Below are 21,515 nucleotides of genomic sequence, written 5' to 3'. Positions count from 1 at the left end.
ATTTTTAATGAAATCTAATATTTGACACCTTTTTCAAAAAGTACCTCATTTAGAACATTTGTCAACATCATATAATTCATGCTGATTGAACAGGATAGCTAGCAGAACAAGCACAAAATCAGTCTCTAATGTATATCAGGAATTAATGTTGTTTAGCCCATCCTTCCTAAATGTGTCTACTTTTTTCCCCCTTCTTCAACACCAGTAATCACTACTACACATATACTTTATTTCCCTATCAGTAGCTAGTCAGTATTTGCTTGGATGCTTCTTTTTGTATAACCACAGCAATGTTGACCCTGGTAGAGAAAGCTGTGCCTTACAAGAATGCAGAGCTCAACATAGGTAATGAGAAAAGCACCTCATCTAAATGTGCCTGAAAGAGCTTCATAACGAGAGTCAAACAAACCTGAACAACCAAGTCTGAAAAATCAAGGAAATTGAGTAGAGGTTGGCTCAATCTCCCTGCTCCATATGCCCATCCAGGTATCAGTACAGGAGTCTAGTCAGAACTGATGCCATGATGTAAAATCCTTCCGGTATTTCTTAAAATGTCCAACTCCTGGCAGGGATTCCACATTTCTTTAGAACTGGCTATCTAGCTGAAAAAAGTCAGTCATTTAATTGATTTTTTAATTGAGCACCTATTTGCGAAACAATATAGAAAATAAATGAGAATAAACCCTAGCATGTCCTCTGTAAGGCCTACCATCTAGCAGAAGAGACAGGCAAGTGTGTAACTACTACCTGAAAGGCCGACTGGACTAAGCATTGCTTTTTAAGATGGTAGCTAAGGAATGGGAATGGGAATTTTGATTTGGGGACCTGATAGGTTGAATAGATCCCATCACGGGTAAATGTGTGAGTGTGCGTGGGTGTGGGCGTGGTGGGGGCAGGGAGAGAGAGAGACAGAGAGTGGTGTTGAAAAGCAGAAAGAATTCTATGCAGAGTCAAATTAGGGAGGTATGGAAACCCATATAATGTTCTGTGCACAGTAAATAGAACAGGCCGAAGCTAGGCTTATAGAGTCAGGATGTGGGGGGAGATGGAGCGAGAAGCCAAGCTTGTCCGTAAAAGCTCAGTTCCAGGGTCAACAAAAAGCCCCTATAAGTATGTTACACACGCCAATAAGTGAAATCCTTTCAATCTGCTTTACTGAGACTCTACTCTTGCCTAAAGATAACACTTTTCAGAAATTATACAACCTACACTGTCAGGACTGATTCAGGCTTAACTCTGAGAAATAGGTTCCATTACATCTATATAACTGTCCTTCACAGACCAAAGGAAGCCTTGAACAAGGAACTTTCCACACTTCCACAAAGTATTGTATCTATCCTTCTATTGAACTGTGTCATGATTACAACATATGTCATTAAAATCAACCTTCTACCAGGCACCAAATACAAATAAGACTTTTTACCTTCTGCTGCTAATGTGATAATTATTTTATTCTCCATGTCCATAATAGTTAATTTTATAGTTCTTTAATTCTGAATTCAAACTAGCAGATTTGGTTATAACTGTCTAACTTTAAATGTCGTAGTTACCCTCTTATTTATTTTTTTAATTATTATATTCTTTTTGTCATTTTCTGTATGATTTGGGTTTTTGTTTTCTTGCTGATCTGTGAAGTTGGGATAATCTTAAAAGATTCAGGTATATTTCTCCCATATTTAAAACAATGTCATAGAGAAAGACATTATTTATTTTTTTATTTGCAAACGTGAAGTACCCTGGAGCAGGAATAGTTGACAAATAAATGACCAACTTAAAAGATTAGGTTTTGCAGCATCTTGCAATTTTTCACTTTATGCCCTCCAAACCATTACCTTGAAATTCAGTTGTTCTCTCTATGCCTTACTGATTGCTGAAGTCTTTAAGTGGCCTTAATGTCAAATCTAAGGTGCTAAATTTTACAACAAGATCAATTTCCACAACATTTTTACTGCCAAACACATTTTTTAAAGGATGCATTAAATTTGAGTCTGTCTAAAGCATGATGGCTAACAGGTTCTTTCAGAAGAAAACAAGTAGTGCGCTTGTGTGAATATTTATCTGACAGTAGCTTACAATACTAGATTATTACAAATGACAGGGACCTAGCACTACCAGTGAGGTGACACAGAAGAATTTATCATCAGAAGTAGGTAGCTATATAGAATATTGGTATTAGTGTACCTACATTCTTCTAAAAAAATACAAGGATCCAAGCTCATTTATCATTTAGCAAGACACTGACCTGCCTGGTGCCTTCATCATCTAGCCTTCTGAAGCTCTGCTGAAAATGAGATTTTTTTTTTCCTTTAAAGGCATTCAGTTGTTGCAGTGAGCAATTTGGCAATGTGCTGCATCACTTATGTATCTTTAAAAGGACAGGAGGAGCTTGAAGTCAAAAATAAGTATATGCAAACTGCCATCTCTGAGAACTGATAGAGTAAATTTGACATGATTTTATGTAATGTTTCGTCCTACCTCTGTGTCATGCAGCCCCTATGAGAAAAGGAAATAAATGGCCTTGGGTAATTTAACCAACTTAAAATTCCAGGGACTTTTTTTGGTCACCATTGCAGAAATATGTTCCTTGTAAATTTGATTCTGATATCTGTCATGAGACCCAAATACAGTAGGTGGTATACATTAGACTGGGAGTTGGCAAACTATGACCCATGGGCTAAATCCAGCCTTGCCACCTGTTTTCATAAATAAAGTTTAACTGAAAAATAATCACTCTACTCATTTGCATATTGTGTATGGCCACTTTTGTGCCACAATGGCAGAGTTGAGTAGTCATGATAGAGACTGCATTGCCTACAGACCTTAAAACATTTATTATCTGGCCCTTTATTTACAGGCAAATATTGTTGACCCCTGCACTGGACCTCCTGTCTTACATACCCTCTAAATTTTCTTGTTCTGATCTGGCTAAAAGACCCAAAGGAACAGAAAGAAAATTAGAAAGCCAGAGGACCTAGAAATGCCTAGAAAATACATTAGAAAAAAGATAATTACACACTTCCTATAGTGTGTCTTTTAAATGCCTTCCTGGGAGTAGAAATAGAAAATTCAGTTTTCTTTTTTTTTTTTTTCTGTTTTTCCCCTCTCCCTTACCCACATTGCTTCCCTCCTTTAACTCGGCTGAGTTTATATTCTCAGGGGGTTACAGCACACGCAAACCCACACTGCTCCCCTGAGGAGCTGCAGAGGCTCTGCAAACAAAGAAGTAATTTCCGACAAATAATAAAGACACAAACTACTTAAAAAAAAAAAAAAAAAAAAACTATTATGCAACTGGAGCAAGGGCTAAAATTGCCTTTGACAGATGGGTACCTCTAAAAAAGCGGTGTAAAAAACCACTGTGTTTCAGTGATAGTATGTTTAAAACATCTCTTTAGAAAATGGTTCAAGCATTTGGCTAAAAAATCTGTAGTCATTACATGATTACCTTACATTATTTTACTTATAGTAAAAATATAGATATTACCTTTCTAAATCTTTTTAAAAAATCTTATGAAGATTGTTTTTTCATAAAAATTATCTAAAATGTTTAATAGTCTAAGCTTTTATCATTATGTAGATGAATTAAAAATGATTTATAGTAAAAAGAAATATAATATTGAATAGTATTCCATTTTTAGATTATCTAAAATGTCTTATGTAATGACAAAAATTGTGGAATTATTTCCAGAGCATGGTCCAATTAATTTACTATATGTTCCATAGTGTTTCCTATAGTTCCCTCTTTTCTGTTCCATTCTTATTTAGGTCATTACATAACTTCCAACGATACTTCCCGTCTCTGCTTGTCTACCTGCTCCGGTCCTTGCTGCCCTGCACAGCCACATTAATCTTCATGAAGTACAGTTTCTTAGGTGTCTCAGAAACATTGAACAACCCCCCACTAATAACCAACTTAATTATTACGTTTTCTTCTAGGCAATTCTTTTTCACAATTCATTGTACTACTTTTCCCCTAACTTATTTTTCAAGCTTTTTCTCCTGACAAGACCTTGTTTTTATATGTTCACTTATAGTCCAGGTAGATTGACCAAGTAGTTCCTTCAAGTATTGTACTTATTTCTTTTCCTTTGATATTACCTGTAGCTGACTGTCTAAATGACACTTTTGTTGGTTCCCCAGGGATAGCCGAGCAGCATGAACTAGAACTAGACGGCTGATTTTGAACTTGCTGTTCTGCTGCTGGTTGCCCGGATGATGTTGGTTGAATTATTCAATTTCTCTGGATGTAAGCTTTCATATCTAGGGCAGGAATAATACTTATACGGGTGCCAAGAAAATAACTTGAATCTATATGTATACAGCACTTAGACAAGCACCCGCCATGTGTTAAACGCTACATTGTTACAGCTTAGAGGCTATGAGCACCACTTTTCCAATCAAACTTACCAACACTGGCTCTGTCACTTACTGGCTAGGCAACTTTGAGCATATTACTTAACCTCTTCAAATCTGTTTGTAAAATGAGCATAATACCAATAAAAACATGGTTACTGCAAAATTAAGTGCTAAAGGTAAAGACCTTTGCCTAGTGTGTAGATCATAGTAACTACTTAATTATATTAGTTGCTTCTATTATAATTTTCATTATTCCCATTGTTTGTGTTGCTACTATTAATATTCTAGACTTCTAAAGAACTTGACTATACATCTAACTGCCCTAGTCTTTTCTATCCTGACTACCATAAAGTTGAAGACTATTAGTTGCTTCCCCTCCACCAAATTCCCACGTACTTACTATATCAAACAGAAAGCAGTATACCTACTTAGTTCTTCAGGCTTTCTGAGTAGAAGCAAGGCTAACAAAAAACCTTACAGATATATTTAGTTTAATGGGATTTCCAGCTGCTACTACTTCACACCCACGTTATGAGGTAAGTCAGGAAAATATCAGCATATATCTAACAATGAAGTCTGGAGTTCACCCTCACAAATTATATTCTGCCCTGTATCTGTGAGCTTTGTTTTTCTCCAGCTATCTTACCTGTTTCCTTTTTAAAGCCAGGGCCTCTGCCTTTCACATTTTTACATGCTGTTAGCTTTGAAGACAGACCTATCTGGCTCTGTTATCAAGCCTATGCCTGATATATGTATCTAATTATTAGACCCTAAAACTCCTTAATGAAAAAAACAAGAATTATGCCTCTTAACTTTTATTATTGTGATATTAAATACATAAAGTCCTAATATATAATAGACATCTAATAAAGGTGACCATCTTTTTATCCTTCATTGCCTCTGCCTGTGGAAATTAGCATAATACAGAATGGGGAGTCTATAAACATTAAAGTAAATTTAGTCAAATAGCTCAGTATCCTTTAACGTACTAACATCTTAAAGTTACTGCTAACTATATCTACTATTTAATTTAGGACTTTTGTCTCTTGTTCATCTATTTAAAAATTTTTTTTGTCAAAATCTTATTTGAAAATGAAACCATTAGTTAAGAGTAAGTTCATCTTTATCTTCTCATAATATTTATCTCAGAACATTATATATCTTTATCTTCTCATAGTATTATATATTTATATATGTAAAAATTTGAAATGTTAACCTTTAGGTAACAGGAAGAGATTGATGTTTTTAAACAAAGAAGTGATAAGATAAATTTAGCATTTTAGGAAAATAAATCTGATTTAATATTTGAGACAAAACAAAGAAAGAATCAAATTAAAATCTTTAGATACTTTTCAGGCTCAACTAAGTCGAAGTAGGCAAATCAGGAGGAATTCTAAATTGGAATTGTTTGATGAAATCAGGTTCGGATGCATGAGTATAAGAAGAGAGGTACTCCGAATGGAAGAGTACACACAAAATTGAAGACTGTCGAACAGATATGACAATAGAGAGAGTCAAGATTTAAGATAGTTGTGGAGATGAAAGCTGAAATTGTGGTGTTATAATAGCCCTATAAAAACTTATAATAGAAAAAATACAAAATATAGCTGGAGGAAAATTGTTAATTTGGGAGCCAATTTTAATAGAGGAGATTGCATTCTGGAAGGGAGAGGATTTGGTAGATTTATTTTAGGGGTAATATCTGCTGCCTAAGTGACATATGAAACAATCATATTCTGCTGTCTAGACCTTAAGTGTATATTTTACGTAAAAGAAAATCTCAAACAAAATCTAGATAGGAAATGATTTATATTTTTGCTTCATTATATTTACAGATCTATATGTGTAATTCTGTTCTGTACCAGATACATTGCTTAAAACATTTTAATGTATTTGGAATATAAAACAGGCACATTTTCTAAAGATCTGGTTTCAAACATATAAGGGATCAGTTCCTGCTTAATGAGTAAGGAGCTACTTTTTAACTGACTAAATCCTCAGAAATATCTCCTAAAATATTTTCCTGCCTCCAAGTGTGTTTTCTGTCTTACAGTAAACTATACTCCTGTCTGTACAACTATAACTTCTTACTTTTGGGTGAAGTCTTAGAAAGAAGTGACATGGAGGGAAGAATATTCTTACATGATTTCTATCAATCCTATTTCCAAGAAGAAACCACTCTGATAAATAAAGGAAAACTAGGGTCCTTCATTTTGTTTACGCTGCTGACAAACATTTGCTTCCTTAGGAGTGTCATTAACTAAAAAATAAAAGGCAGAGGATGTGGCAGGGATTGTGTGCAGCTTCTAGAAGGCCATTAAGTTTCTAAGGAGGAAAGATAAGAGGAGAAATTTGGGCCACAGAAACTTCGTGCGTATATGTACTTGGTATAAGGGCTCAAACATTCTCATATGTCATGTTCTCAGCCTACTCCCTGTAATTTTAGAAAACCCTGAACCTCAGATCCACACGGGTGCCAGATGACTGACATGGAAGGCCCATGATTAAGTGCATTTGTGCCTTTTCTTCTCTCCTTGTAATATCCATTGGAAAAAGAGTTGTAGGGAAAGTCAGCAAATCTATGGTTGGCATTGCCAGTCGTGTGACTTTAGTTAGTTACTCTCCTAACTTTTTTTTTTTTTTTTTTTTTGAGACGGAGTCTCGCTCTGTCGCCCAGGCTGGAGTGCAGTGGTGCGATCTCAGCTCACTGCAAGCTCCGCCTCCCGGGTTCACGCCATTCTCCTGCCTCAGCCTCCCGAGTAGCTGGGACTACAGGCGCCCGCCAGGTCGCCCGGCTAGTTTTTTGTATTTTTAGTAGCGACGGGGTTTCACCATGTTAGCCAGGATGGTCTTGATCTCCTGACCTCGTGATCCGCCCGTCTCGGCCTCCCAAAGTGCTGGGATTACAGGCTTGAGCCACCGCGCCCGGCCACTCTCCTAACTTTAATTTCTCCAACATTAAATTAAAATAGTGAACTCAAAAAGACCTTTTTTTTTTTTTTTTTTTTTTAACATTCAAAATGCATGAAGTCTTTTGCATTCGGGAGATTCTACATAAATGCTGCAGAGAGGTAGTGAGGTCCATTAGATTATGTTCAACCCTCTTTACAGATGTGGGACACACTGAAAGACTAAGAAAGAGACAGTGAGAAAGTTCAACATCTTGACAGGCAAAGTACAGGGATTTTTGAAGTCACAAATGCATCAGCACTGTGATCACACAAGGTTCTGGTGCAGTGCAACCATCTGGCTTAGACATCTGCTTCAAGGACTTCAATAGGGAATCCTCCTAATCTCTAATTTAGTTGACTTAATTTGTCTAGTTGGGAACACCTGTAGTGCTGAATTTCTAAAATTCACCAGTATGGAAGCGTTGCAATATTCATAGTCAGTATGGCTCAGGCACCAACAAATTGAATAGGAGGTCTGACAACAACGGGTGCTCTGTACCTGCGCAGAAGGGCAAAATATATTGGCTGTGGGCACCAGTTACCATTTAGGTTGGTTATTTATTATTCTGCAAAGGTATATATTGTAGCTATATTATTTAATCCAAAAATATTGCAATATAAATTACAACATGGGCTAAATTACAACAAAGGGCATCAGCTTTTATTTTCAAGTAGTTTACAACATCCAGTACTGCTGCACAAGAGGAAGAAAGTGAGAACATTAGAAGCAAAATATCTCTTGTTCTCTTTGATACACAAACTCTGTGATTCTTAACATGTGAGGTTTTCTCCCCCTATACCAAGAATAGAAAAAAGTAGGAAAGGTTTCAGGCTTATTTGTAGATGTTGAGAAGAAGAAAGAAAAGATCACTTGAAATAACAAATTACTCATCCCCCAGCAACCTGCACCTTCTATCTGGCACTCACACCAGTTGTATCTGCACATCTCCAACTCTGTTAGTATCCATGAAAGTGTAAAATAAAAACTCACTTTATATGGATGTTTATAAGTCAGAGGTATTGCTGAAGAATGAATGTCAACATTTGAAGAAAGATGAAAAAATAAAAAGCCATCAGTATATTCTCTATTTGGTTTCTAAGCAATGCAGCCTATTCTCTATTTGGTTTCTAAGAAATACGAGGCAGAAGGAATAAACAAGCGTCCTTTCCGTGTCCTTCCTCTACCAAATTGACCCACAACATGGTTTCATATAAAGGAAACATGTGATTTTCCATCTTCTACGATGAAGACAAGTAGTCTTAACTCAAATCTTGAGATTATTACAAGTTATTGCAAAGAACATCTGCAGCTTCCCTAGTAAAAGCCTTTGGATCATAAGGTATCATAGAAAATAATCACAAATATCTGTTTCTGATAGAAGGATTTAGCAACCTCTATTTTCCACTAAATAGGGAATCCATAACAGAAAAGGTCCAAAATGTAGAAAAGATCTCAATGCTAATTAACCATTCCTATAAAGCTTTCTGCAAAGTCAGTGACAATCTTACTAAGTAGGCAATTTGTATTGACATTTTCCTTGCCAGAAAATTATAAGGGTGGTGTTGTCAAAACACAGTGATGAATGTTTTTCAGCCAACAAAATCTAAAGTGAATTTTAGGATTCTTAGGTATGATTTGTAACTCAATATAGGGTGTTAATTTTTCCGTGGGAGTATAATTGTCAAAACTATAATGAACTCAGAAGGAAAAAATGATTTAAAATTATTCATTTGTACCCAGCATAGCTTTTTAGGAATATACCTATAGAAATAAATCAAGGTTCAACTCACTTTCATTTTTAATCCTTAGGCCATAAGTATGATCAAAAGATAGAAAATAATATAGCCTAAAATATACAAATAATGTTGCAAAAAAATGGTAGAACTCCTTGAGGCTGAGATGGCAATTTGTCATTTTTGCCACTGCTGTCCTCCCTGTGTCTACAGCAGAAATTGCATAAAGATCATGGCATTTTTTACTCCAACAGAGCCTAGAGGAAACTTTAAAATACTTTATGATATAATACTTTACAGCAGCTAGAAACCATCTCAAAATGGCACAGAGAGAAACCTATTTTCATCCTTGTAAGTGTTACAAAAGACATTAGTCATCATGTTAATTATAAAGTACAGGTTTGAATATAATTCTGAGTATTGTAGCCAATAGAAGAATCTGCATTTGTTCTAAAATGATTTAAAATTTAAACATAATGCTAGAAGAAGGCTGGCTTATTCGAATTTCAACTGCAGAAGAAGAATATGTACAATTTTAAAAGGTGACATCTTACATAACTATTGGAAATAAATGTAATATTTTAACAGTATTTACATACCTCTGCCTTTTTCTTTTCTATGAATAGTTGAACCGTAATAGTATTATGTCCACCCTATAGTTTCACAATACATTTCATTAACCTTGCATGTTTCAGTTATTTTAAATATTAGTTACATTTCAAGAAACAAAACTCTGTAATGCATCCTGGTAAATTAGTCTCTAATAAATGGGGACTAGAGCATGAAACTCAAACAAGAATGTTTAATGGAATACAAATATCCAGTCTAAAAACGCTAATAAAAATCTGCCTTCTTTGGGTAAAGGCTCTTGGCTATTACACAAAAAACCACACGTGGCTCCCCTCAAAATGCATTATAGACCAGGCTCATAATCTTTCCTTGCACAGAAATGGCACAAGAATTGATTTCAATTATCATTTAATACCTATTTCCCTCTCCTGTCAAAAAATGTTCCATACACATGAAACTGAGGGTTGGCAGCCTGAACTCATTTATGGAACTTTTAAAGACTATTGATTTACCATTGAATTTTCTAGTTCTCTCATTGTTACTGGAAGGATGCCTCAGAGTCTGAATTAGATGATAGGAAAGGCTGGAATGCTGATAGGCTTACTCAAGGCTGATGAAAAGAGAAACTTCTCAAAAATTTGTCAAAATGCATTTTATAAATTAGGTTAGCATGATTGATTATAGAGTCAAAATTTCTCATGTCGTGCTGAACTGAATTTTAGTTATATCTCTTCTTGCTTTGTTGTGCCCCAATACATCTCCTTGATGTCTGGGTGTTAACCCTTAGAGAAAATATGAAATAATTTAAAAATAAATTAAACATATGTCTTTAGAAACTAGAAACTGTTTTGTATACCTGAAGTCTTCGTTTTTGTTTTTGATCTGCTTTTTAAAAAGCTATACACCAACATATGAGTTACAAGGGAGGGCTTATATAAGCAGACTTTTATGCTGTCAGTATGTTTCCATAGGGTGAAATGTTCTGACAGACACTGTGTGCCTTTACATGCACGTAACAGTAACCTTTGTTACTGTTACACTATATAACCTTTGTTAAAAGGACAGCATTTCCACAAGGAATAGCATACTTATTAACAGCACTAACTTGGTTCTAGCTAAGCAGAGAACAGACTTTTAGTACCAGAAGGAAACTAAGGTTACACAGTTTTTTCTTTAAACACTGTCTCACTGCTCTGTCCCCCTTAGAGATGTGTATTTTCCTATAAATGTTGCCATTATTTTCCTCTTCAGGGTGGGATGCAAAGTTTATGGGGCCTCAAAACTATATAATTTTGCATTCTCTGTTTAAGAAAAAGATTTAAAAAATTATGTATACATAGTTGGCAGGAAAGTGAATATTTATTTTGAATGAGAAAAGCAATAACAAGCAACTGTAAATTTTCTAAACCTGAAAATACTATTAACATCACAAAATCTAGAAAACAATACAGAATTTCTGTTTTGTTAGTCAATGAATCCCTATGCTTTTTGGAGGTCTACGTTTTGATCATCTTCTAATATGAAAATAATTTTGATAATATTTTCTATAGAGAAGAAAGAAAATTAAGGATTTTTTTCTTTAGCTGGTTGATAGAAAAAAAATAGAGTTGTTACAGATAGTTTTAAAAAGTGCATTTCTGTTTCACAACTCATTGCTAGTTATGTTATAGCCATTAGCATTATTCTGATATTTGGGGAAACTTCTGTCAAGTCTTCATAGCTGAGCTGAATGATTTGAAAGAGTTGTCCACAGAGCATAATCTGGCCCAATACAATTCAAACCTTATTTCTCCTCCACTAATCACATCTTTCCTGTATCAGTGTTGTAGTTCACAATCGATAGCCGTAAAACCTCTATCTGTGAATACTTGGGTCACAACACTAGGTGAGATGGTAGGAGTATTCCTGGAAATATTTCTACAACAGAACAGTAGCAATATCTAAATAATGCAAACAAAATATTTCTCTAAACCCAAACTAAATAAATGTCTAACTCTTCTTCACAGATAGTCATGCCCCCTCTACCACCATTTGACCCAAAGGGCAGTGTGATAGGTGGGGATGTCACCTGGGGATTGCAGGTAAAATACCTTACTTTTGCAACAAAGAGTGATGACCATGTAAACACATTTATAATCCCCTCCCACAGCCATGGAGGGAGCTTCTTTAGCATCAAAGTCACTCCTTCACTGTCCACCCCTCCCCATTATGGCCTTCCTTCCTGTGCCTCTTCCTTTAACCATTCCCATGTACAAACACACTTTTGAGTGAGGCCTGCTTGGTTTTTCTTACTCTTTCCAAATGCACTTGCCATCAAACCCTATTGTTTTTACCTTCAGCTTTACCTTTGGCCTGAATACTTCCAGTCTCATCCCTGTCGTCATAGGTAGGACCACATCTCAGTAAGCCTCACTATTGTTAATTCCCTAAATCTTCTCCTTTCTTCATCCTCTTCTTTAATCTACCCTAGACAACTAAGAATTATGAAATTCCCCAAAACCTCAGGTTACCTTCTGCTATGAAATCTTCAGGTGGCATTTTATTATAAATGAAGTTACAACCTCAGCCTTGAGGGTATATGTAACTCTTCTCTACTTTTCTCTCCATTATTTCCCTGCTATCTTAAAGAAATTCTATTTCACCAAATTGTTCTTCCAGATTCTTTAGACTTGCTTTGAAAGTTTCCTTTTCTTCTCTTTGCTCTTACCATCCCTTCTGCATGGAGTTTTCTCCCTCTTCTCTCTGCTTCTAAATGTTATAACTATTATCCTGGTCTCCTTGCAGTTGTTTTTCTTACCCTCTTAGAGGTTTTCTAAAACAGCCATATAGCCATCAGTGATAATTCCCTTTACTGGAGCAGGCATATTTTCTATTTGGTACTTATTATATGCTGTATTGTACTGTCATAATATATATGTTTATATATGTATTAGCATGCATATGTATAACCTTTTCCTCTAAATATCATAAGTAGGTTCAATTCAAAGCACTTTACTTAGTACTGAAAAGATAAAGCAAATTTAAGAAACACTGCCTTTAGGATGTATAAAATCTTGTAAGTGAGATAAGATAATAGCAATTGACTTCTAATAGAGGGAGAGTAAGATAAGAGCCCTATATAGCAAATGCATATATGTTAATTGTTGGACTAATGCTGTCTCTCCCACTAGATGGCATACTTTTTAGAGTACAGTTTCTCTTTAACTACAGTTTGTATATTTCCAGCACTTAGTTTCTGGAGGTATTGAGTTCTCTGTAGTTGGAGGTATTCATGTAGGTATAAATACTGGGAGATGTCCTAAGTACTGCTGAGAGGACTAAAACACTGGCTAGTGGTCTAGATGGGAGTATGAAGTACAACTGATCTGTGTGAAATGGTGTGAGTTCTCTGTGAGACAGTACTCTACAGGATACTTTATGGTTCTTTACCAAGAAGAAACACAATGCATCAGGTAGAGAGGTTGTAGAGACAGAAAAGTGGATGTAATTCTCAGTTCCAAGCTTCAGTTTCTTTACCTACTAAAATAGTAAAATCTAAAACTAGTTGCTAGTATTATCCTGAGATTAAGAGAGTTAATATACAGTGACTGGAACCTAGGAGGTATTCAAAAGTTTTAGTTTTAATTTATTCTCTTTTAGCACTGGTAGAGCTGATAATGCTTAATATTTTGTCCTATGGAAGCTTTTGTTGAAATATTATTTTTGATTCGGCAAATCTACTTCAATCATGAAGATGGATCTACAAAATGTAAATATACCGTCTTAGCAGGTCAATGAAAAAAAGCTTTAAAATGTTTAAAGTCTGGGTTACGATGTGTAACACACTAAAATTCAAAAAAACTTTTAAGACTCAGCTAACACTAATGATGGTTTTAAACAGCATTCTCAATTACAGTAAGCTGTTTCTTGTCAGGCCAGCTGCCAGGAGTGGATTTGATTACCTAAATACATTCTATGTGGTCAGAAATTTAACACTGAAAACCCAGCAGGGGAGAAAGAAGTCTGAAGAGTGAATTGACTCATAGTGTGATTTACAATAAAAGGAAGCTTTTCTAAGAAATTTTATCTGAAAGTTAAGAACTCCTTTGAGATTTTCACCATCAACTCAGCATGGTGCTATTATTTTGTTATTGAAACACTTAAACTTTTGTTTTTCTTACCCCTTGCAGAGGAATCAATAGTCTAAAATTAGAGCAGAGAGTAGCAGCTCTTGAGTGCTAATCGGGGTTGGGCACTAAGGATTTCAAAGATTGCAGCCAGCAGCCTATCAGCCACGTATTAAACCTTACTCATTAAATTGCTTTTAGAAACAAAAATAATGAAAATATAATACAGGACAGGTTTTCATAAAATATGCTATAAACAGTTTTTCAAAAATATATCTATATACTTTTTACTATTATCAATAGTATGTTCTCCTAGATAGATTTTGGGATGTCTGCCAAGCTCATAATACTTTTTCCTCTCTAAAAATTAGTGTCTCTCCATGTTGGGGCTGGGTCCCCAGTAACTATGTTTATATTGTGCAAACTTCTCCCCTCCCCTCCCCTCCCTTTGCCATTGGTGACTGATGAGTGGTAGATCCCAGACCTAATTTCAATTGACTTCTTCCCTATAGTTAGAGGTGACTGACTAGTGCTAGACACCTGACAACCCTGGCTGAATGCCATTTTCCCATCGAGGATATGGAACAGAATGGACAGGCTAGTATCTGTTGGTGACTAGAGCTGAACAGAAAAACATGGCAACCCTGGGTGGAGGTATTTTACCACATGTAAGTCACATTGTCAGAGGAGCCAAGAAAAAAAAAAAAAATCCAGTATGTAGATAAAATGGAATGGAAACACATGCAGAGAAAACAGAGATGAGATAAAAAGAGAGATTCCTTATAGTTTTCTAATTCCCTTTTTATTTTTATTTATGTATTTATGTATTTATGTATTTATGTATTTATTTATTTATTTATTTATTTATTGAGACAGATATTCTGTCACCCAGGTTGGAGTGCAGTGGCACGATCTCGGCTCGCTGCAAGCTCTGCCTCCCGAGTTTAAGCAATTCTCCTGCCTCAGCCTCCTGAGTAGCTGGGACTATAGGCACATGCCACCATGCCCGGCTAACTTTTTGTATTTTTAGTAGAGACAGGGTTTCACCATGTTAGCCAGGATGGTCTCAATCTCCTGACTTCATGATCCACCTGTCTCGGCCTCCCAAAGTGCTGGGATTACAGGCGTGAGCCACCGCACCCGTTTGGTACAGACCTTTCTTAAGCCCAGATGGAATTCCTGGCATTCCTATGGCAGGATTTTATGAACTTATATTCATATGACACTTCCCCCAAAGCCGGCTTTTTAAAACTTTTACTAAATGAAGTTGAAAGTGCGTCTGCTTTTTGCAATCAATAATGCCTGATTCACAAAAAATAGATTATAAGTATCTATGACTTCAAAGCGTCCATAACTTATCACAAACAAAAATTAAAGAATATTATATATGATAAAATGTTATGTAATAGTTACCTTTTACTGAATACCAACAACATTCTAGGTATTTACACATGCTTATAAGTGCTTATGAATATTTATTTTTAATCTTCAGTAGAGTCTTGAGAGGCTGAAACAATTATTCCCATTAGATAGAAGAGAAATCCAAACCTCAAAGTGTTTATAAAATTACACAGGTAGTGTCAAAGCTAGAATTCAGACCTTGAGATGCTGCTGTTTTGAAATGCCACATCTTGTCCACCCAGTGACACTTAGGAATCTCAGACTGAACCTTCAACTTCCCTTGTGATATCTTCATTTCAATAAACAATGTCTCAATTTAATCCAGTCATTCAGTCTAATCACCTTCACTTTATAAAAACATTCCTTTACTCCTCTTTCTTTCACACATCCACATATTTTCCATCATCAAATCTTAACAGATGATTTTTGCAGTACACTTAGAATTGAACATCCTCTTATCCCTTCCATCATCCTGTCATGGGGTGGGTGCGGGGGCACCGCAACCAGTTAACAGTCTCCTTGTTTCCACTTGTGTGCCCACCTCCACCCTCATGTTCTATTATCCATGGTGTAGGCAGAATAAACCTTTTAAAATATAAATCTAATCATGCCACTTTCCTCCTCCGCGCCCTCCAACAGCACCATGAATTGGACTGTCCACTGCCCCAGTGTTATTTGCTACCTCTCCCTCACACATTCTGCTCCAGCTTTAATGTCCTCCTTGCTGATCCCCAAATATTTCAAACAGGTTCCATTTCAGGGCATTTATGCTTGCAGTTTTCTCTACCAGGAATAAGTGTTTACAGAGGCAGCCACTGGCCAAGACCCTCAATTATTTTAAGCATTTGCTCAAATGCCTCCACTTCAGTGAGACCTTCCCTAACCACCCATTTTCTGGCAGTGGACTCTCCTCATCTCTTTCTAGAGCACTTATCTCTACCTCACTAATTTTTATTCATTTGTTTACATATGTTTGTTTTCTGTCTCTTCCCACTAAAATGTAAGCTTTATGAAAGCAGACATTTGGTTTGATTTGCTCACAGATATGTCTCCAGGACCTTGAGAACACACCTAAAATAAGATGGCGGCTCAGTGACCCCTGACTGACTGAATAGATAAAAGCAAGTGGGTTCTTTAAAATCTAAGTAATAATTTCAGATTACTTAATATTTAATATTTTGCTATTTTCGGTTATCTTTTCTAAGGAACATCCTCACCTCCTATATTTTCCCATTCAGAATATAACCCTTTTCACCCACATTTCCATAAACTCTTTATGCTTTTGTTGATTACTCTTGACTCATATTCTAGTGATGTATTCACTATAAATTGGAATGCACATGAAAGGCTACCATTGTTTTGCCAGTCTTCTCTTTCACAGTCCCAAATATGCTGTGTAAATTCTTCTATTAATAACAATGTTAACTACTATTACCTGAAAAGTTTTTCTCTCTTCTTAATTTTTAAAAACTGATCTGTTTAAGCCTCTATTTGGAGGACAAAAACACCGTAGTGACGACGTACATAAAGATTGTTGAGCTAAACAGTTCCTCAAAGATAAACAGTGATCCTGCCACCCTTGTTGTAGATTTTTAATTCATTTAAACAAGTACTTATTTTTCACATACTATGTCTCTGGCAAGAAATGGCAGAACTAGGGCTAGTCCCTGAGTTTTTTTGACTTGTGGGTTTGTTTGCAGAGTAGAATATGATTTCTGTTTCTAGTTTTGCAATTTTAAGATTGTCTAAGTTTTTAAATATTGATACTTGATGTAGTAAAGATGCTTAGATGAACACATTTCATCTGTTCCAGTAGAAGTGGATTTTTACACTTACTTCACTCTTATAGATAATAGTCAATATTTCATATTTAAGCAGTAACATTATTCCTAAAAATGAATACATGATAAAATTAATATACTCTTAGTAATACCTATAAACTATATTCACTTTATTTTATAGCTAAGTTTTGACTATTAACCAGTCCATATGTTTTGAGTGCCCCATATGTGACAGTAACTGTATTTGACGAGTTTATGTTTAATGAGCAATCATTTATACAAGACGTTGAACAGGACAGCACGCTTATGGACAGTTGCATGAAACAAATACCTAGATCAGGAGGTGGACATGCTAGAGAGGTTAAAGGCAAAATAAATCTTTTTCATAGTACAATGATCTGGCTTGCATCAGTTAAATTTAACATTTACAGAAGACTGCTTATTGTTACACTGTTAGTAAATTTTCCCTTTTCACAAGTTTCACAATCTAGTCTGAGAAATGAACACAGGGACCACAATGTAATTAGTGGAATACTGACAATCAGAACTAAAGGTTAAAAGATGTTTAGATACATAAGATAACCAAAAGATATAGTAGATAGGAAAGGAGGGGGATGCTTGGAAACACTGCATTTCATCTGTTCATTGTATACTTTTTTGAATTTTTTATGCCAATCCCATCTTTAACATGGTGAAAGAAAGAGTCAGGATATATAAATGAAAGACCAGCCACACGGTCTTACAATATTCCCAAAGTGTATAATATAATCATATTATATTTGTCAAATATTTCTGAGTTTTATGCTAATCTTTATCAAGTTCCAGAAATCTCTGAATACATGGCAATTCACCTTTTGTTTATAATTATTTCTCATTTGAAATCTGATCAAACTTCCTAAGGATAAGAAAGCCTCGGGATAGTTTGGTTCTTAAAATACAAGCTCTTTAACTAGCACTAACAGTGATGATACCTGTAAAACAAAACCTTTTCTCAAAATGCTCTCATTTAAATGCACTGCTTAAATTCTGTTGCAAATGACATTCGTTTCTGTAACAAACATTACCTGCTATATTCACAGTATATGAACAGTTTGAGATGTAGCTTGTTAACTAATCAATTTAACTCATCCTTACAACTGATTTCTTGAGAGTACTTACATATTCTTCATAAGCTTCATGGGCTGGAGGAGGAGGCGCCCTGTATCCTGGCACTGTTGGTGCCCCCCGGGCTCGAGGGGTAGGGACACCTCTTGCTACAGGTGGCACTGGAAGGGCTCCACGGGTTACAGTACTTCCTCGAGGGGTGAGAACACCTCGTCCAGGTGGTGGGGGAGGAGGAATGGCACCCCCACGGCCCCTAAGAGAAACAAGTCATGTATAGATGAGAAACAGGTGATGCGAGAAAAGAGCCTATTACAGAAAAAGCTTTCCTCTCACAGCCTCCATACAATGAAAGAAATACAAATTTCTCTCTCTCTCTCTCTCTTTGTGTGTGTGTGTTTAATAGAAATTATATAAGATACAAAGTGTGTTGATATCTATAGAAGACAATAATTGTAAATACTATGATTAGTTCTTGTAAAAACCATGTAAAATACTTTGTTATTTTCTTTTACATAACTAAAAACTCAAAGCAAAGAAAAAAACAAACAAACAAAAACCCACTCTGAATATAACCCTATTAAATTCCAAATTCTCCAAGAAGACACAAATCAGAGCATTGTCTGATATATGACTCACTGGACCATCTCTGAAACTGAGCAGCTAGATGTCTACATCTCCTCTATGCTGGGGATCATAGACAGTGATGGACAATGCTGTCATTCACCAAAAAAAAAAAAAAAAAAAAAAAAAAAAAAAAAAAAAAGTTGTCTGCACTTAAATAAAATGTGGAAGTCTAACCATAGTGATATCATTTTATTACAGGGGCTTAAGTTTGAGGTCACTTGAAATCACAACTCTTTGTCACTGATTTATTATCATGCATGTAACCCCCTGAGCTGGTGCTGTTCCTGACAGAACATATTTTCTAATGGTAACTACGGTGTTAGAGGAATACTTTAGTATCTGTAATAAAAATAATCGACTGAATACTTTGTATTGCAGTTCTTGATACAAAATTAACTTGCAATAAAAGTGTAAGATCAAATGGTTGTAGCCAATTTTTGTGGTATTTTGAAGCTTTTAGAAAGGTTGAGTGTTTGTCTGAAGTCTTTGGGCAAAAGCACAGTTATTTCACTTTTTATTATGTCTGAAAGGTTGGCCTCTAGATAGCACTGCTTTCAGTGGGAACACTAAAGCTTTGGAAAAAAAAATGATGATCATTGGGATGTCAACAATCACAGTATTTGGCTGTAGCCACATATGGGGACGTAGGTTATGCTGTCTGCTATGAATAGCAGTCAGATTGCTCTTTCTTGCTTAAAATAAAAGTGAGCTTTTATGAGTGAAGAATACCAATGCGGGAAAAGCCTTTAAAATTTTTGAATAGTTTATAGAGCTGATGAATAGAGAAATGATCAAAGAACTTATTGTGAGTCTAATGTATAAAGAATACTCTCCTAGATTGGGAGAGGGTGAAACACAAAGATCCAGAGGCCCAGTGCTGGCTTCAAGTACAACATGGCTGAGAATACAGTATTCTGTATTATCATGATAATATATAAAGGGATGTAAAAACCAGTTTTGCCTTCACTGCTCCTCCAAGCACATTTCTGTTTCCTCATAAGCAAGATGAGCATATGTCCAGGTTTTAGAACTGTTGTCCTAGCTTCCTGTTCAGTTTAGCATTTTAACACTCTCAAAAGTATCCATGTGTGGACAATAAATTATATGGTCACCCTACTGTAAACTATATGCACAAGTCTTCACTATACCATTGAATAGTCATGGGTAAGTATTATAATTACCCAGGCTTGAGGTAGATATATTTTTCTAATGAGTAAAATGCAGATTTCTAAATTTTTCGTACTTCCTTCTGCTCTAATATTATATGATGCTCATCATATCAAATCTAATTTTCCATTTTCTTCCTTCATCAACTGACTACCAGACACAGCCCTAGCAAACCTGTCTCCTGAACCTGACTCATTACCTCTTATCCACTATGTTCTTTCCCTGGAATATTAACCTCCTTGTTCTCTCCTCCAACTTAATTCACATCACTTTTTTTTTAGGATACTGCCCCTGGCTAAAACCACACCACAGTATCCTTTCCTTTATTTGTCTGACTTCCTCTACCTTTCTGAACTGAATGTTATCAGTCTAGTTCTTGCTTTCACCCCTTTATTGAAAGTGCTCTTGGCTGAGATCACCAGTAGCCTACTGATTTCCAAATCCACTAGATTTCTTTACAGTTTCCATGCCACAGCACATTTCTACTATTTTTAAGATTGTGGACCATTATCTGGAAAATGTTTCTTTGGACTTTTATGACTCTGCTTTTCTCTACTTTTCCTCATTCTTCCTTCTTACTCCTTATCCTCTTTCACTGGCTTCTATTCCTGGACCCACTTTGGAATCTGGATGTACCCAATTTCTATCCTTGATCTCATGGTTGTACCCTGCAATCTCTACCTCTGATGATGACTATAATCTCTTTCTTCCTAACACAATGCCATATCTTGGCTTGTCTTCCTTATATCAGAAGTTTCTTAACTTGCCTGCATGTTAAAGTTACTTGAGAATCTTTTGAAAATTCCAAATTCCAGGCCATGTCCTAGGCCAATTAAACCATAATCTCTGGAGACAGGGAGCTCCCAGTGATTCCAAAATACAGGCCAATTTGGGAACCACTGCCTTAAAAGAATACTCTAATTTAAGCATCTTGACAAGCTTGTCATGTGGGCAGTTCTAAACTATTTTAAACACAAGTTGAGATATTAAGGCATGGAGGGTACAAGTTACCTGCCAAGGTCACACCAGCCATCCACAGAGCTCAGATTATTTACAGGAATAATTATATTCTTCATTTAATTTGATCCTTCACCTACTCTTAATGATATCATCAATTTCTCATCAATCTAGACACCAAAAATTTCTTTCTCTTGGGGAACCCTTCTTATCCAACATCTAATTGGCATTAATTCATATAAATGTTAATCTCTAATCCGGCCCTATCCCTGTCTATTACAAATGCTGCTCATTTTTATCTGCCTTGGATGATGGACTCATTTTCTCATTGGCTCCCTTGCTATAAGATGGTTTCTCTGTCTCTGTCTCTCAATCTCAATCACTGTAACTCTTCTGCATCATCTACAGTGATAACTGAGTAGTCTTTCATATAAATAAATATGATTACTCTCCTCTTTAAAAAAACTCTATTAGTTCTATGTATTAGTTCTCAATGTGGTAAACAAAAGCCTTCAAAATTTATCCCTAATGTTTCATTTTCCAGTGACTGTACTCACTGCAACATGTGGTGATATGTGTTAGAGATGTCATATATTTTCATTCATCAATTATGCAAAATAAATTATTATTACAATATATAGATGTAATGCTTTATTCTCTGTTGCACATTATTATTGGAAAATTAAAGTTATAGATAGGATTATTGAAATGTAAATTGTTTTAATTAAATATATTTTCAACAAATTATATAATTTAAAAATATT

At 35.6% G+C, this 21,515-nt stretch overlaps 1 protein-coding gene across 3 annotated transcripts in view; it reads right to left on the bottom strand.

The window, feature by feature from the left end:
- The window catches only part of KHDRBS2 (KH RNA binding domain containing, signal transduction associated 2), a 627,085-nt gene that overhangs the window by 182,385 nt on the left and 423,185 nt on the right, over nt 1-21,515 (bottom strand). For all 3 annotated transcript variants that reach the window (XR_004056854.1, XM_030928982.1, XM_030928983.1), the window contains exon 6: nt 18,058-18,256. Coding sequence is in view for 2 of the 3 variants with exons in the window: in XM_030928982.1 (XP_030784842.1) it covers nt 18,058-18,256 (199 nt within the window). In the remaining variant the exon portion in view is untranslated. The remainder of the gene's footprint in view (nt 1-18,057; nt 18,257-21,515) is intronic.

The sequence above is a fragment of the Rhinopithecus roxellana genome, chromosome 4, assembly GCF_007565055.1.
Source record: "Rhinopithecus roxellana isolate Shanxi Qingling chromosome 4, ASM756505v1, whole genome shotgun sequence".
Classification (NCBI taxonomy): Eukaryota; Metazoa; Chordata; class Mammalia; order Primates; family Cercopithecidae; genus Rhinopithecus; species Rhinopithecus roxellana.
This window is presented reverse-complemented; position numbering and strand designations above follow the sequence as displayed.